The sequence below is a fragment of the Hippoglossus stenolepis genome, chromosome 11, assembly GCF_022539355.2.
Source record: "Hippoglossus stenolepis isolate QCI-W04-F060 chromosome 11, HSTE1.2, whole genome shotgun sequence".
Taxonomy (NCBI): Eukaryota; Metazoa; Chordata; class Actinopteri; order Pleuronectiformes; family Pleuronectidae; genus Hippoglossus; species Hippoglossus stenolepis.
In genome coordinates this window covers 14147925-14166899 of record NC_061493.1, presented here as the reverse complement: position 1 = coordinate 14166899, position 18975 = coordinate 14147925, and the positions used below count along the sequence as shown (strand labels likewise).

Sequence of the window (18975 nt, the reverse complement as noted above, 5' to 3'; positions counted from 1 at the left end):
TTGTGCCTCCTTTTTGTATTCTGCAGTCAATAGTTGAGGCAAGTGGCCCAGCTGCAGGTCCAACACACACGCACACGCACGCACACACACACATACACACGCACGCACTGAGACTGTATTTCAGATGAGTTTCAGAGACTTTTTCTCTCTGGCTGCTATCCGTCCTTTATGCTCGCAGCCGCTTTAGTCAGTGAACTTCATGTCACGTTGCTACACGGTGGTAAACAGCTGATCTAGTTTAGAGAAGACAGTGAGAAACTCAAGAGCCAGCAACATTCAGAGCCCGGGAGAAGAAAGTGTGTCATCAGCATGAAAATAGAAGCCTGCTAACGAATTCCTAATCATATCCCCCATTTCCTCGAGGGGCCGCGCTAAAGAGGTTAAAACACCAGTCGGTAGATGAGAATATGTGGCGCATTAGCTCTGGAGATGATTTGTTGGCATTCCAAAGGATTTCAGTGTTACTGATTGTTAAATTTGCTGCTGTCTCCCGAGAACTACGGCACATGATGGCTCTCGGTGCAGCCGTGTATCCTTTCTGCAAATGTTAAAAGCTCAACAGAGAGTAATTCCTCCTCAATGTCTCCCTCTAGATCAGGGCTCCTTAGCACCTACTTTGTCAGTCAATCAAGTGAAATATCTTAAAAGCAAAATGCACCACTTACACATCAAAACCATCAATCTTGACTTAAGCTTGACTGAACCAAGTACATGTCTGTGTTGCGTTTGGAATGTCCTTGAGAGGAGTGCCTCCATTCTGATTCTAATGGTGTATATGACCTCAGACTAATCATCTAAAAAAAGCTTAGTATTAAAAAAATCCTCCGTATCCAACAAAAGACAAATGTCAGTGTTCCCGCTGAGTGAAAGAGCGTAAATGTGTGAAAGGTTATGAGGGTAGTAATTCAGCGGGGCTGCAGAAGAAGGTTGGTGTGTGTTGGCAGCATGGCAGACTGTGGAGAATGGGCCACGTCCAGCCGTTTCCAGAGCCTTTGTGTGTCTCTGTTTGACCAGGCGTCTCCCGGTCCACAGGAGCACAGCTTCGACACATATAGCCAAAGGAACAAAGCGGCCATTATCAGCCCTATCTCATCTCCACCCTCGACTCTCTGACACGCCGGGACAAACAGTGGCAGGGCCCAGCCGCTGCGCTTTGCTGGGGGACTCTGAAGCGGACACTGAAGCGGACTGGGAGGTCCATTAAACACATAGGCGACACCTTAGCTGTGGACAAACATCAACACAATAGCATGCGGCGCTGGTTGCCACGGAGATGGGGGAAAACAGAGTACGCCGCCAGCGGTGACAAAGAAAGGGAGGGGTCAGGCATCATGGGCCACTGGCAACTGAAAAGCCTCCGCAAACTGCCCTGAGACACACAACACCCTCTGCGTCACACACACACACACACACACACACTGTATACTCATCCAGTCAGTGACATGGAGAGAATAACATTAGGAGCAAGTCATGCACAGGATCTTAATTATTCTCTAGTAATGTGAGCAGTTAGCTAATAAAAGCAGAGTTTTTTTTTTTTTTTTTACAAAGGAATGTAACAGGCCTATTTGCAGTTCATAAAAAAAAAAATCTATTCTTAATTTTACAATCATCATCACAGGGAGGTGAAATAAAACCAAAAGATTTAAATTGGAAAAATTCCCTCAGTGAATTGAAGTCATGCAGACCTGCTGTAAATCATTGTTCAAATAATAAATCATTCAAGTTAGCTGCAAAACACTAGATGTATGTTCATTTATCCTGCAGAGTATGACCCTCAGTTCTCTTCTGTCTCCACTGATCACAGAAAACCAAGTATCCTTTATATTGTATTAGGTTATTTTTCAGTTTTCAGATTTAAAAAAACTGGTGTCAGATGGAAAGAAAACACAGCAAATTAATGAAATTGTAGGCCTTCATCAGAGCGTGATGGAGAAACTAAGACACCAAAGTAAGTTTTTCCAGAGGAGGTTAAGCATTTAGATGCTTTGATTAGTTCCTCCTTTGTGTGTTGAGAAAATGCTCCTTCTCTCCAGGCTGTTAGACCTTTTCTATCTAAAGAAATGTTATGTTGCCGAAAAGCGTAAAACAAGGTTGTTTTATCATGAAAAACTGGCATTCTGGAAATAAACAGAACCATAATGTGTTGCCACAAAATAAAGACTGTATATAGATGGTCGACACATCTCCACTTCCTCCCACTATTCAGAAATGAAGCCAAAATATCCCTGACATGAAAGCCATCTTGCATATTTGGAGCCCGAGTCTGTGCAGTAGCAATAGGGGGATGGAGCTGCAGTTGCTAGGCACTCGACCAATCACGAGTCCGTCACAGCTGTCAATCACGATGTTTCGCCTAATGTTTATGGCATCAGTTAATTAATTAAAACCAAACTTACAGAGCAAATAAGCACTTGAACAGACATCAGTATAATAAAATGGTCCATGTCCCATCTGCTAACATGGAGGAGGTGGCGATCAAGGCGCTTTGCCTTCACTTTTCATCTTGTCTGTTTTTAACATGTGTACCATTAGCTTTTCGGTTGAGTTGCAGCCTGATACTTAAGCATCGGACATCTTGTTGCTTGCAATGAATCCTGGGATATACCCAAGAGATCCCACCCATTGGAGCCTTTGTTTCTCTTGGTTTGATGCACGTGTTCCTTGGACACATTTGGAGGAGCCTATGAAAGGGGACAGGCAAGCTGCACCAGTCGTGCTGAGGTTGTGCTATCAATCTGTTAACAAGAGTTGGTTTTGTTTGTTGCTGATGAATGTCCCACTTTGACCCAACCGCAAATGCTGTTCAGTCTGTGACAGTGTTTGTGATTTTATGCATAAACTGTGACGGTGCAAATGAGTGCGGTGGTGAGAGGGAGGTGAGTGAAAGGGTCTAAGTGTCAACATTCACACACACTGTGGAGAGTTTCAATGTTACCATCAGTGATTTGAGAGATCACTGAATTTTCAAAAATGTTGATAGTAAAGAGTTTACATCTCTGCAGTTTGAATTCGGGCAGTGGTGGATCAAGGGTTTTTCAACATCAGGGGCCATAAAGGGGCCACAGTTTACACAGAGGGGCCAAATATATGTCCAACATCCAGGCACAGCTCCTGATTCAGTAAAGTGCACATTGAAGTACTTCTTTGTTTACTGTTTGCTCTATAGCCACATTTCATTTAATATATTTTCAAAATTGTTATTGGTATTTCAACAAATGTTCAATTTATTGTTGGTGTTGTAAGTAAATGAGTAGTTTAATAATGAAAAACAAATACCACAATTCAGGGGCCAATCAGATTTCAGCCCCTGGATCCGCCCCTGCCTTGGGGTATCTCCTGTCCCATTTCAAATGAATGAGGTTTGCCTTTTGCCTTTAGATGATGATTCCAAGTGTAAATCCAGTTCAAACCAGCCTGTGCCAAATTCAATTGGACATATTAGCTGAGAGCACAAATATACTTGAATTTATTGAGGGGATTATGGAAATCAGCCGCACATTCAACAGCTCTTCTTGCTTTGATTCAGTTTTCATTTGGCACAAAACAGCAAGTGGTGATTTATGGCTCTTTTCTGCATCACAAGCTTTCGCTGCTCAAGCCTGCTTTCTGTCTCTTTCTCAGTTATGATTGGCGAATAAAACCTGTCGATACAATCATCCCCTCTGACCTCTGAATCTGACAGCACGTCTGCTAAACACTTCAAATATGAGACTCGGAGAACCAAGTCAGTTTTACCCTCCCTCCCTCCCTCTTTCTCTCTGTCTCCTCTCCTCTCGTAGAGCTCGTGTGCACGACTCTTCCTTTTCTCCACCTGCCTGAGCTGCTGTGGCCTTGTCTGAATCCTCTGAATTCCCAGTCCACTGCAGTGTATCCGCCTGGAAACACCACAGATGCCAGCACGTGGTAAGTTGCAGAAAAAACAAGGAAAGTGATGGGATGAAGATGTCAGTTATGGCAAATAGAACTCTGTCACACTCCCATAACATCTCTGTCACTGATTATCAGACCGGAGAGTCAAACACACACACACACACACACACACACACGTACACAAACAATGTCTGTGCGATAAAGAGAAGCACGAGAAGAGCTGAAGGCCCCAGACAACACTGATTTGGAAATGAAAGGGTGGTTTTACTGAAGAGACAAGGGTTATGTTGTGAAAGAGAACTGAGGAAATAAGTATCAGACAGCCACAATTAAATGTCTGTGTTTTTAAATTCTAAAACATAAGTAGATATATGCATCCATATGTGGCCTGTGAGACAGTTTGATCCAGACACCGAGGTAATTCATGAGCAGTAAATCGGCTCGGCATTAGGATAAAAAAATCGATTTTCCACAATAAAAGAAAAGTAGCATTCAATAGTAGACCAACATCCTTCAGGGTGGTTCCTTCCTTGGTTGTATGGTCAGGGTGAACATAACACGCCCATTCCTGCCATGTATCATGGCGACTGTCAAGAAACTCGCAGCTTCACTAGATGAGCCCCACAGATGTGCTTGGATAAAGTTAACGCTCTTCGTCACAGTTTGAGTGTCCAACACGCAGGAGAGTCAACAGCTACGAATCCTAACAGTCGTTCAGAAGGAGAATTTGTTGCTCTCACCAAACAAAGTAAAATTATTCAAAAGTGTGTTTCTCCATTGCAGAGTGAAATCCCCGATATGACAAATGTAAAAAAATACACGACACAAAAACATCTTATTTCTCCTCCAGACTACGACTGGGACAAACCTGATAAAAACAGCTGCTGGTAGCATCATCATCATTACCATCTGACATCAAGAATTAGGAGAAAGGAAGATGGTGACTCAAGTAGAATACTAAACAAAACAAAACAACTTCATTAATTATTCTGAAGGCAATTTAGTTTAAAGTAATTAAGTGACATCATTTACGTTTTTTGTGTAGTACTCCAAGACCTGGGATATCTGTTAGCATATTATGTTTCTATACGATGACTTCGAACTTTAAAGTCAACAAAATGTTTTATTACATTGTCAAAAATTGTTTGACCTTATTTCCAAATGTTGCTCAGTGTCACTTGTAAAGCAGTTTCAGGTCCGATTTCACGCTGCTTAATCACTGTGGCTTGCATTGCACTGTTAATAACTTCATTTAAACATGATTCAGTGGCTTTAAATGTGTGGCTGAAATGTGTTAGAAAACAAAGACCCAGCACTGATTTCATTTCTAATTTATTTCGGCCCAGACAGCCGTCTGAGTAAAGGGAGGGTCTCGAGCACTTGGGTTGTTTTTCTTGAGTCCTTTGGGGTGGGAGAGAAGGATCACGGGGTGAGGAGTCAAGGGGAGGACAAGGTGACGGATGGAGCCGAGGCATTAGGTCAGCGTCAGGCAGCTGAATCAAGCTGCACCAAGACCCTTCTCCCAACTAACTATGATCAAATACATCATCCGGCTCTGTCAACATGTGTCCAGCCGGACGCTATATCACTTCCACATGTGCACACGGGCCCGGCTATACCGCAACACACATTAACGGGCTTATCAGCACGCAGCTCATAGAGGAACGCTGACAAAAGCAGCATTACAGCGGAAAAAAATTGATGCATGAAATCAATCTGTGAGTTTCAAAAGGTCATCATGCGTAAAGGAAAAGCATATCATGTGCAGAAGGGTCCACAAAGAGATATCCAACAAGAGGACATTAATTGAAAACGGGTGAACACGAGTTAAGTTGTTTTAAAATTCAAAACATGTGTGCTTTACACATTACCCAGATAATTAATTCGGCAATCATCACTAGTCGCCATTGGGTCGAGAATTAATCTACAGCAATTTCAAAGAAATGTATCGCAAAGTACAAGATTCTTTTCAGTATTCATCCAACATTCATCCACAGTATTTTCAATACAGAATTCAATTATGCAGAACACCTGAACAAACAATATCTCACAGCCAATTATTCAGCGCCTAGGAAACCATTGGCAAACAAATTAGCAATGTTAATATGAGAGAGTCTTGATATTTTTTGGCTTTGTGTGCTAACAAAGGCAGCAAACCCCCCCTCCCCCTCCATTCCCAACTCTTTAACAGATTGGACTTGATTAGCGAATAATAAAAGGGAACATTGTAGGTGTTCGAGACGAGAGGCGTCTCCAGACTGTGGTTGGGGAATCTTCTGCATTGTAAAAAAAATTGTTTTTCAGCTTCCGTTTGATCAGCGCCATTCTGGTTGACATTTCAGCTTCCACGCAGAACAATGAAAAGCAACCACGAGATATCTTGGCAAGGCTACTGCCCTGTGTATTGATTGGGCAAAGGCCCAACATCCCCTCACTAAAAAGAGATTAAAATATCAGACTTGTCTAAGACATTTATGGAGTCTGTGACCTCAGCCAATGCTAAAGTGGAGTACATACATCATAGTCCATCTCTGTGAGCTGCACTGAGTGTTGAGCAGCACTGACAGAGGGAGGAAAGAGGCTGAACATGCGACTGCACCTTCACAGGCGGATGCAGAAGGGATTCAGCTACAAGTCGTGGGTGTAAATCTACTTAGTCGCTGTTTCATTAAAAATTCACACCACGTTGTTGCATGTAAATGTTTAACACTGTGAGTGTTGTCTGGGATGCTTCTCTTACACCTTCCTTTCTTTTTTGTTCAAATGGACGAGGTGGATTCTGTGGGAACGGCAGGGAGACAAAAGCGTGAAAGATGTGTGTATCCATTCACAGCTCCAGAGGACCTTCATTACAGAGCGAGCAGGTCCTGTCAACATCTTTTCATTACATGGTCCCATATATCCACCCCTGGTGTCCAAATGGTCCGCTCTGTCGCCTGTCAAGAAAAGGCACTCTCGGGGAAAGTCCTCCTATCTCCCCGATCCCCCTCACCACGCCTGATTCCAGACTGCGAGGCGGGAGAGGCCAGGCAGAAAGGGAGGAATCGTGTTTGCCATCAACAGCTCAAGAGAGTAGCATGGCAGCAAGATTGATGACACTCTCCCTGAAAGTAACAAAAGAACTCCTGTGCACGAGGGCCCGCTTATGGGGCTTGATAGAGTTGTCATCCTCTTAATAAACAGCTCTGATATGTCAGTGGCAGTGGCAGCAGGGACTGCACCCCACTCACCCACCAAGCCATGGGCAGGACCACCTACTGGCACCACGAGCGCGATCTCTCCACATACCCATGCAGGGTTAGTACAGGAGAAGGATAAATAAATGACAAAAACATTCCTTTATTGTTGTGCGAGAGAGTGTAAAGGTAAATAATGCAGCGACATCGGTGAAAAATTCATCCTGGTTTTGTTGTGTTGGAGTATATATCTGTGCACTTTATGATTTAAAGCTTTACTCAGGAGTAATATGTTTTCATTGAAGGGCTGATGTGTGCTGACAATAAAAAACACAAAGTTCAGCTTCATGTAAGACTGCAAGTAGTTCACACCTGACAAGAGCAAACTAGAAACTAGCACAGTAGAGCACAAACCTCCACCCAGACTCCAAAGTCCCCTTAGATTTTAGTCCCCTGATCTGTTTTTTCTTAAGATCCGTGAATCATTTTCTGAGAGACCGTTCAAAAAAATCTCACAATGTAAAAGACAATGAAAAAAAATATCCTGCATCGGCCCCCGGAAACAGATCTTCACCAAAGTTTAATGAGTTATTCCCTTATCACATCCTTCCTCTAAGTTTCATGAAATTCTGTCCAGCAAATCTTGCATAATCTTGCTCACAAACTCACAAATCAACCACCAAACAAACTGCTGCATGTCCGTTGCAGTTGACACACTTACAGGAGACAATGACGTATGTTCTGTTGAAATGTTTGTGCTAAAGAAACAGCGATAGTTCATTTGGGGGAATAATTCCACACTTAGAGAAATACACGTTTTCACTTTCTTGCAAAGCGTTAGAAGAAGAAAATATCAGTATGGAGCTGATTAGCATTAGTGTGGTTATCTTAGCTTAGAATAAAGATCAACAAGTTGTTGTTGCTGCAAACAAAAACAAACAACTTCAGCATATCTACATATTAAACAAACAAAGACAAAGACAAACAAACAAACGCTAAAGTAACATCTCCTGACAATTTTTTTTCTTCTTCAGTTTTAACCAGCTCATTATGTTGGCCATGCTGAGGGGAAAACGTGGGACATTTCAAGGATGAAGTCCTAGCATTATGAGGATAATTGAGAAGAAACTCACAATATTATGACAAAAAACTAAAAATGTAAGAAAATCCTTCATATGGAAAAAAAAAACATTGTTTGCTTCAATTATTTTCAACATGTTAAGTTAATAACTATAATAAACCTAAAAGAGTAATATGGAGAATATCAACTATTGTAAAAAAAAAATTTAATAAAGAACAAAAGCATTTCCATTCAAAATCATGTTGTTTAAGGGGAAGGATTCTGTGTTCACTGTTTAATTTAAAAACTGAAAAACAAAGACAGACATATTTTATCAGGTGTAAACAGCCCACATGAACTGGAGGGACCTGGATGACAAACACACAAATTCATGCCAAGAAAATGGAGCAAAAGAAAAAAAAATCATTTTATATAGTCTGCCACTTACAATATTCACTTATTTTTCACCAGAAACGTTGTTGTCTCTGTCACGATTCAATCTGCAGCACACTCCCCGCACGCTGTATAATACCTAGTTAAAGCCAGCAGGGTGTGAAATGGTATTTGGAAATAAATGAAACTGACTATGAAACACTGGAGTTGGGAGATATTGCCATGTCAAGATGACAGACAAGTCCTGGAATGAAGCAAAAAAGTTATTATCCCAAAGAAGAGCATGGCTGGATTAAATATAACCCATGATGCCTCACGCTGCTCTGCCTTCATCCTCTACGGAGAGAGAGAGAGAGAGAGAGAGAGAGAGAGAGAGAGAGAGAGAGAGAGAGAGAGAGAGAGAGAGCGAGAGCGAGAGAGTGTAGACAAAAATCACACAGAGGCCTCAATCCCAGCAGCAGCAGCTCGGGCTCCTGCTGATTTTCATTTGAACAATCAATAGTATTTCATACCGCTGTGCCAATAAGTGTTATTGCAAAGTGTTTGGTTATTGATGCTCCATATAAAGTGTTTTGAAGGAGCTTTAGAGGAAGCCGCTCCCTCGGGGCTCCTACTGGCCTGATTTACAGCTGAACTGATGAGTCACAGAGGACACGCTGGGCATTGAAACAGCGACAAGTATGTTGTCAGCCTTATTAATTTTTAAGGTAGTGTGTTGTCCTGTGGTTTGCAGAGGACATGGTGATATACGACGAACGAGGGGATTGTGGAGGTTATGGGGCCTAATTGATAAAAGGTTGAATGGGGTGAAGGCGTAGGATGTGCGGAGGGTTATTCATCAACCTGGATCTGCAACACCAGGAGGTGGGGTTTAAAGTTTTAAGGTGCAATTTTTACGCAAAAAGCTCTTTTTGAAAATATACGCTTGTAGAATACAGAGGCGCATATTTCAAAAATATCTATAATTTGTGTGTCTGACTTAAAAGAAATGTCTCAAATCACTATGGTGAAATCGCTAAAAATAAAAAAATAGCCCCACTGGTCCCTGTCTCTTCAATCTTCTCTACCGAGGCCTCCATTGATTATATTCTGACAAGCAGCTCACATTACATCATGTGAGATCTAATTTCCATCAAAGTAAATGTTGGATATTTTGTTTTTAAATGAACTGCGTTAAATTGTAAAGATTGTTTTTGTATTTAGTTTCACTGTTGAATGTTGTCCACTACAGAAATATCTACAGGTTCAGGTTAAGATACCGCTCATGTTGCTCTGTGACTCAAAATAGAAACGACAGTTCTGCTGGATGAAGTCCTGTGCTGGTAGCTGCTGCCCTCTGCTGGAAAATCAAAGACATCTCAGCGCGTGCACCCCCAATGCATATTTATTGAGTGTTATTTGCATGTTTGATCAAATATTAAGCTGATTTAAAGAATCGTGGAGCAGTAAGCAGCAGAAGAGATGAAGCCAGATACAATTCTGTAAAGACTCATTGTGACATATGTTGTGTTTGATTACTGTTTCCTCTGTTTTATGAACAGATTATACTTCTCGTTTCAACTGCTCATCTTTCAATTGCCTAATCTTTATGTTAAGCAATTTGCAACTAAGGGAAAGTAGAATGTAGTATGAATAAAACTAATTATAATTATTATTACTACTATTAGTGTGTATATATATGTGTATATGTGTATATGCTGTGCTCATGAGCAATAATAATCTAGTACAGTAATATGGATACCTCATAAAATCCATATCTAGTAGCCATGAGTAGCCCAGGGGACGGCTGTAGAGCGGTCCAACCAGAAGGTCGGCGGTTCAATCCCAGTCTTTTCCATCTGCATGCCGAAGTGTCCTTGGGCAAGATACTGAACCATGGATTGCCCCTAATAGATAATTGGAAGTCGCTTTGGATAAAAGCTTCAGCTAAACGATATGTAATGTAATGTAAACTGGTAAAAACATAAAAGGTAAACTGCTTGTCTATAAGTTGTTTATCATATTAAATTTCATGTGCTTTTTTATTTAAAAATACAGATATTTAAATTTTTTAATCTGAATATAATTTCACTGATGTTTGTTGCTTGAATTCTGCTCCTTTAGGTTTAGACTCCATTATCTCTGGCCTTAAACACGCCTCTGTTTACAGATGTGTGTCGCACTGCTAATTAAACAAGCTCCCACCTCTGAGGGGAACATGAGCTCCGTCACTGTCCAGTCAATCAGTCTCCATCTGAAGAAGCAGGAAAGTGTAGCATCATCGTTGGTTTTAAAAAGGAGACGTCCGTGCTCTCTGCCTCTGGTAGAGTTACTCACATGTTTAATCTGTAAGAAAATAATCAGTTTGATAAAATGAGACGAGGAGGTGAAATCAGGAAAACTTCCAAGTCAATTCAGTTCTATTATTTTGCCTGCATTTTGTATAAATGTACAATATGGTGATACTGGAAAGATATTCGAATCAAATCAATATATTTAAATGACTCAGCCTTAAGCAGAATATATATATATATATATATTACAATTTATTTCAACACCCCTCCGGTCGTCTTGACGTAAGGAAATCCAGGCCTCTCAGGGGATTCAAGGTTAATATAACCTGAATTAGCAATTATAATATTACCTTACTCTCCCTCCTCATCCTCAAGTCCATCAGATGAGGCACTACACTCACTAAACAGCAAAACTGCAAAGAAAGACACAGCAGATAATTATGTGATGGAGAAAATATGAGATATAGAGGCAAAAACCTGTTCGAGCAAAGAACAGAAGATTGAAGGACATAGGAAATTCACAGTGAAAGTTAAAGGAAGTAGATATAATCCATGTCGACATACATTTGTACATGAAAGAGCTTGTTAATATTAATACTGTTTGTTTCTAAATTCAGTTGACACGCATCATGCTCACCAGTTTGAATCCAGGGCATCGTTTTGCCGGAGGACCACAGGCTGGGAAGATACATGATTATGGACGAGGAGCATTTCTGCAAGAGCTTCGGTGGGGACGTCTGTTCTCTGCGTTTAGGAGCAGGTTCAAAGAAATGTCCGGTTGCCGCCACAGTACCAGGTGGTGCCGCGGGGTATTTGCACCCCCGGGCCCACAACTCTTAATGACCACCTTGAGCCACTGTGTGCAGAGACTGCAGCCTAGAGGAGACGTGTCCATCGTGTACCTGGACAATGTCTGGTCCTGGGAAAAGGGTTGAAGAAGGGGAAAAGCAATAATTGACAAAAGATGATATTGTCTGTAAAGTAAACAAGGATTTGTACTGCTTCATCAAGGCTGCATGGGCAAACTCTGAGATGTAAAGAGAGATGATTGGCTCGCTGAGATGACCTTCAGCAATGTGTGTGAGGGCAGGGCAGTGTTTTTATGTACATTTAGTTCAAGGATGTTCAGGCCAGCGAGTGTTTTCCTATTCAGAGCTGCTCTTGGAATTAGGAGGTTACTTTTTCCGACTCTGTTTGTTTTGACCATCCGTCTGTTAATTAGCAGGATTATGCAAAAAAACACCGGACTGTAAGGGAAACGTAACCTTCGATCATGCACAATGTATTCATGTTCACTTCCCCTATGTATTGATCATGATGAATCCTGTACAATGTAACCTTTGTTGACTGAATGAATTTACTTGGCCTGATTGCCTAACATTGTTGCCCACCTTGATGTCTTCAGAAGATCCTGACATTTGGCTTAAGAAACAACCTCAACCAGAGGGGGAAGAACGAGCCAAAGGTATAAAGAGAAAGAACTGCTTCCCATCGGGAATTAAAGTGTGACAATACTGTAGGAGCTTTGTGTCTCGTTCCTCGTTGTCAGACTGGGACAGATTCGGCCGATACACTCATATTATGGTGGAAAATAACTATGTACATTTACTAAACAGCTGTATTTTGTATTCTGTATTTTCACTTTAAGCTACATTTAGGTGCAAAATACTTCACTTTTTACTCTACTACTTTATTAGCCAGTTACTCTTCTGATTAAATTTTACATAAAAAGCATTTGCTCTCATAAGAGATCTTTCACAATAAAGCCCGGTCTGAGGCCTCTTCTCGTGTCTCAGATTTGTAGGAGTCCTCTTCAGCTCCACCAAAGAGAATCTTTCCCTCTAACTTCCTCCTGGTTTTATTGAGACATCTGTTTTAGGCTGTAACATTCACATCCCTGTGCGAATACTTTGAGCTCCGACTTGATTGTTTCCTGTTTTACTTTGAAATTTCTGCCCGATGTGTCCTAATGTTTCCTTTGGTAGTTTTACTTCCTGTCTTTCTTTCTCTGCCTCTGTTCCCTGGTGTGTTTCATCTGTTCCTAATCACTCCTGTCTCCTGTGGGTATTTAAGTCTCTGTTTCCAGTGTTCTCTCAGTGTGTGTGTTTCTTCTTTCTCAGTTCATGTTCTTGATTTTGTTTTTACCGTGTTTTACCTTATACTACTACTACTACTGGATTTAGTACCTGCTGTCCTGCCTGCTTGAAATCCAACCTGCCAGTGAGTCTGTTTTCATTCATTAAAAACCACATCGCTGCTACAAACCTGTTTTTGTGTCTGCATTTAGGTCCAAAAACCCTCCAAACCTCCACAACATAAACATGGACTCACCAGACATCACCCCCCACATTATGATTTATAGGAATCTCTTGAGTGGGTCTACAGGTCGTGGAAGAATCAAAGACAAGATCAGATAAGGAGGCTGCTCTCAGGGTGGCACACGAGGTGGTGTTGAAGAAATTCTGGCTGAAAAACTTTAGTAGTACCCTGGATTCCCAGCCAGACTTCTAGTCACCTAACTTCCAGCTTGTCTAACTGTGGTCTTACCTTCGGCCTGCTAGCCTCAGTGTTAGCCTCTCATTTGCAGTGTCCCAGCTGCTCCACCTTTCTGGTTGTCAGTCCTCACCTCTGGCCTCCTGCTCGACCTCTTCAGCAGTCCAGCCTTTGCTGAAAGCCTCCAGAGCTGCTATGCCTTTCTTCTTGACCTCTGGGTTGTCGCCTGAGATCTTCTGCTCCGTCCATGTTTTGCTCCTGGGACATCTGCCCCGGGTCTCCTGCTCTGCCCCTCACCCAGCACCTCTTGAATTTATTGAAGACCCCCATTTCAACCTGTTTTTGTGTTTAGGTCAAAAACAACCACCACCACACCAATTGATAAAACTCCTGACATTTAATTGCAGCAAAGATTGGAGAAAAGGCTGAAAATGTTATCCAGATGTATTAAATAGAATTATTTTTTCTTTGTTCCTACCTCACTATTCATTTCAGGCCATGAATATTAAATATTTAGATCAGAACCTCACTCCATAAGAACAGTTTCCCTCTGCAGCCGTCCAACTGACCCCATCATGGACATTATGTGTCACACACACACCATCACTACCAGCATATACCTATTGAACGTGTGTGTGTGTGTGTGTGTGGATTTTCTTTGGAGGGAGGTTATGTTTAAACCTTTGTACGTTTGTTTGTTGGTTTGCTTGTAAGCACGATTACGCAAAAACAACCAAACTGATTTCCATGAAACTTAGTGGAAGAATGTGGGTCAGGGAAGAACCCAGTAAATTCTGGTGCTTATCAGGATCAGGAGTGCGGATGCAAGATTTACATTTTTTTTCCACTTTCATTAACATTGCAAGAGAGAATTTTTCAGATGAACAATTCATGGATTTTACTGAAAAAACAGGCACATTTAGGGAACTGAGATCTATGAGTGTGTGAACTTTGATGCAGCTTTATTGAATTTAAAGGGACTGTTGGGCCTTGGCAGACGTATGTGTGCTATCGAGTCCCATTCTAGTTTATTTAACGTTATTGCACAGTTCTTTACTCCATGACTTGCCTGCTAATTTGCTGCGTTATGCAACAAATACCAAAGCAAATTCCTTGTATGTTGAAAACACATTTGGCAATTAATCTGATTTTGAAGTTAACATGTGATTTTTCAACATGCATCACTATGGATGCATTTTACACAATTTTCTCGCGTGGGCATCCAGTGCAAAACCAGATTGAACCAACACCAGAGGATTGTGGGGATTACGTAATTCCCCTTATTTAAAACCCTGCATCGTCTTGCAGTGACCGATTCGCACCACGAGGTGGCGTCGCAGACAAAGAACCACACGTGGGCAGAGTTGAACATTTTGTCCCACGTTGCCTGATCATGGAAGCACGTTTATTTTCATATATATTCCCGGAAGCTCTGCATCTGAGGCTTGTTCTCCCTTTTAATTCCTCATCATCGTGGATTGGTGTGAGGATGAGGAGTACGCACGCGCTCAGAGGAAGGAGGTCACGCCACACATCGTAGCACGCACGCGGCTGGGCTCCTGCTTGGGGGTGGGCGTTGCGGCTCGGGTCTTCTCCAACGACTCCGACCAATCAGCGAGTAGCTCCTGCTCTTATAAAAAGGCCGGACCCGGAGCATCGGTACCGGAGAATGATAGAAACACTAGCGATACATCACTCGACGAGACACTGGACCTGTCTGTCCTTTAGTTTTTATTTCGACTTCCTCGTTTCTCCAGGTAACTCGTCACTTTCTTCCTCTTCCTCCTTCTGTCTCTGTCTTTTAGAGACTTTCAGACTCTGATCTGTGTCTCAAGCGTGTGTTTGTGTTGTGTTTTGTGTGTTTTCTCACGTTGATCCAGGTGTTAGTTGTGATATTTTGTGTGTGTTGGGGATGGATTACAACCAGGAAGCTTGTTATGCAATGTTGCATCACCGGTCGTTACCGTGACGACAACAATCAGCAGGATGTTGAGTAGTGACGCTCGTCACTTTGTTTCCTGCTGTTTAGTATTGGCGGTAGTGTGCGGTTTTTCATTCAGTCTTAATATTCAGGCACAAGAGGTGTTTAAGTGTCTCTTTGTTTTCCAAGTGGAGAGTGAGGAAAATGCTGGAACTGTTATTCCCCCCCACCCCCCACACCCGCTCTTCTCGTTTCTGGAAGAAAGAGACAATGGTGTTTACGCAACGTGCGATCCAGAGCGCAGTCCCATGCTCATCTCGTTTACCTGTATCCCTCCTTCTTCTCTTCTTCTCCTCAGGTGTGTTGTAGTAGGAGAGAAGATGGCCACGTCCGAGAGCGCCAGCTTGAGTAAAGCTGTCAAACAGCAGTACATGGACCTGCCTCAGGGGGACAGAGTCCAAGCCATGTACATTTGGGTGGATGGGACCGGAGAGGGGCTCCGCTGCAAAACCAGGACCCTGGATTTTGAGCCTAAGAGCATTGAAGGTAAGAAACGTCCGACTCTTAAAAACTCATAAAGCTGGCGCCTTAAATTCATTGTTGTAAAATTGCCTCCATCCTCCTCCTGCTGCTGCTGCTGCAGATCTCCCTGAGTGGAACTTTGATGGCTCCAGCACCTACCAGGCCGAGGGCTCCAACAGCGACATGTACCTGGCTCCTGCTGCCATTTTCCGTGACCCATTTCGTAAAGACCCCAACAAGCTTGTCCTGTGTGAAGTGCTGAAGTACAACCGCAAACCTGCAGGTAACAAACAAGCTCAGCTCATGTAATGGTGCCCTGACTCTGCTGCCGTCCACTGAATAACATGACTAATATGTAGTAACTGAAATAGTAGCTGACATGAAGCAATGACTCGAGTAATTTGACTGTGTTTTGTGTATGTGGTCGTATGTGGCATTACTTTATAAATAGAATGACGTCCAGCACATCTTATTATTTTTACACATGTTATCTTGGATAAACACGCATGTAATGAGAGCCAACCTCTCCAACTGTTCATAATTTGGAATATTTGAGTCCTGGTATGTTTCATTCAAGTGACCCACCCACAGTAGTATGCACACTCACATTTCATTGATGTAACACATAGGCACACATTTGCACTTGCAGACGCCCATTCATTCTCATGCATGAGGGTTTTTAGCCCTCCAGATATTTATTTTTTGGGGGTACAGCTTACATTTGTAACCCTGACCCCCAAAAGCTATTTTATTGTTGCATTATTTCCACGATGAAGGTCACAGTCCCTAGAAATTAAAGGTTGTGTGTATTTTTCTTTGGTATTTTAAACAGTGGTTTGCAAAACTGGCCCATGTAACTAGACTTGACGCTGCTGGTGTTTGTCCTCTAAACGGAGAGTTTTTCTCTCTGCAGAAACCAACCTTAGAATCACATGTAAGAAGGTGATGGAGATGGTGGACGATCAGCATCCTTGGTTCGGCATGGAGCAGGAGTACACCATCCTGGGCACAGACGGACACCCATTTGGCTGGCCATCTAATGGTTTCCCCGGACCACAAGGTCAGAAGCAAGTTCAAAGTGTTTGTGTGTTTCTTCTTTGGGAACGTGTCGTGTTGGTTTAACAATCGTCATATTTGCAGGTCCATATTACTGCGGCGTGGGAGCTGACAAAGCCTATGGTAGAGATATAGTGGAGGCCCATTATAGAGCTTGTCTCTATGCTGGAGTTGACATTTGTGGCACGAATGCAGAAGTGATGCCTGCTCAGGTAATGACAGTAAAATATGCGTTTATGGTTTAAACTGTCAATTTGATTCATAATTGATCATGACGTATGGTGTGTGTGTGTGTGTGTGTGTGTGTGTATTCAGTGGGAGTTCCAGGTTGGCCCTTGCGAAGGTATCAACATGGGTGATCATCTCTGGGCGGCACGTTTCATCCTGCACCGTGTCTGTGAAGATTTTGGTGTTGTTGCCTCATTTGACCCCAAGCCAATCTCTGGTAACTGGAACGGTGCTGGCTGCCATACAAACTTCAGCACTAAGGAGATGAGGGAAGAAGGTGGATTAAAGTGAGTCTCCAAAGCTTTTTTTAGTTCTTGATAATTTAGCACACATTTTTGTTTTATTATTTCTGATGGGGAACCTTGTGATTTCTCCTTTCAGAGCCATCGAAGAGTCCATTGAGAAGCTTGGGAAGAGGCACCGCTATCACATCCGTGCCTATGACCCCAAAGGGGGGCTCGACAATGCCCGTCGTCTCACCGGCCACCATGAAACCTCAAACATCGACGAATTCTCCGCAGGTGTGGCTAACCGTGGCGCCAGCATCCGCATCCCTCGTACCGTGGGCCAGGAGAAGAAAGGCTACTTTGAGGACCGCCGCCCATCGGCCAACTGCGACCCGTACGGTGTGATCGAGGCCCTCATCCGCACCTGTTTGCTGAACGAGGAGGGAGACGAAACTGTGGATTACTAAATCCACATCTCATTGACTGACTCCCACTGCCCTCCTCAATTTATCTTTTCTTTTAAGCTAGTACTGTATTTTTTATTTTTCTCTCTCCCTCTGAGATGATTTTAACCTGCATTTTAATGGCTTAAAGTTGGCTGGTCAACTTAAAATACGACAAGGTAATAGCAGGGTATGTCTTTCCCCTCCACTTTCGAAGGGATTGGCTTTTGTAACACTGTTTTATAACCCATGTCATCTCCCCCTTTTGTCTGTAACTGAAAGAACTAAAGCACATGGACACTGAAGAGTAGAGCTGCTAAGGCTGGACAGCATGTCGAACTTAATAAATCTGACTAGTTCATGTACTGTTAATATATGTTGACCTGCCTTTTCGAGTATCCAGTCTTCGATGTTACTAATTCTTTGATTTTTATGAAGTGTCTATTTTTAAATGGCAACGTTCGATGTCGTCAGATTTTTGGCACACACTTGATTTGACAACTTGTAGGTACACTTTGTAGATGTCTATACCCAGACGTATGTTGTTATATTGTGGTGGATCTGTCCATAATGCCATTTGTAGATTTCCTTAAGGAGTTTTATCCTTTTGTTAACTGCGATATTGTAATGCACCTGGTTTGGTAAAACATCAAGTTTACTGAAGCTGGTGTTTTTTATTGATACATTTAAAACTTTTATTTTTATCACAACATGGCTGTGTGACTCATGACTAAAAATTAAAAGAATAGGTCAACACTTTGGGAAATATGCTTTTTTTGTTTCTTACCAAGATTTCAATGAGAATATTAATGTGACTCTCATATTGATACGCAAAGGCCTCTACTGCTTCTTAGATTAACTTTGTTAACCCTGAAGCAAGACCTTCTAGCTCTCTAAGCAAACTGAGGCTACAGCTAGCAACCGGTTTAAAAGGCAAGCCTGGATCTGTACAAAGGCCTTTTAAAGCTCAATAATACCTTGCTTGTGTAATTTTGTCAACTCTGAATAGAGGCTGGCTAGCTGTTGCTCTTCTATGCAAATGATAACCGGTTACTTAAGCAGGCCTGGGACATCTAAAGCTCACTAATCAATTCTCATGTAGATTAACTTATCCTTGGATCGAGCCAGGCTAGCTGATTTTATGCTAAGCTAATAGACTGCAGCCAGTGGTGGTATTGATTTTCTCATTTAACTCTTTAACATAAGAAAGCTTATTTCTCAAATGAAAACAAACATTAGCTTGCATTTGCTTTTGGTTTAGCGCAGATTGGATCATTCATGAAACTCAAACCACTTGTTCTGAAAGTTTG

General features: G+C 42.2%; 1 protein-coding gene across 1 annotated transcript; it reads left to right on the top strand.

Annotated features, from left to right (window-relative positions):
• The first annotated feature begins 14869 nt into the window (after positions 1–14869).
• Positions 14870–18421, top strand: glula (glutamate-ammonia ligase (glutamine synthase) a). The gene is made up of 7 exons (XM_035170936.2): positions 14870–15025; positions 15548–15735; positions 15833–15994; positions 16625–16771; positions 16852–16979; positions 17083–17282; positions 17377–18421. The coding sequence occupies exons 2-7, from the start codon at positions 15570–15572 to the stop codon at positions 17687–17689; spliced, it is 1116 nt and encodes a 371-aa protein (XP_035026827.1). The 5' UTR covers positions 14870–15025; positions 15548–15569; the 3' UTR covers positions 17690–18421.
• The last annotated feature ends 554 nt before the right edge of the window (positions 18422–18975 follow it).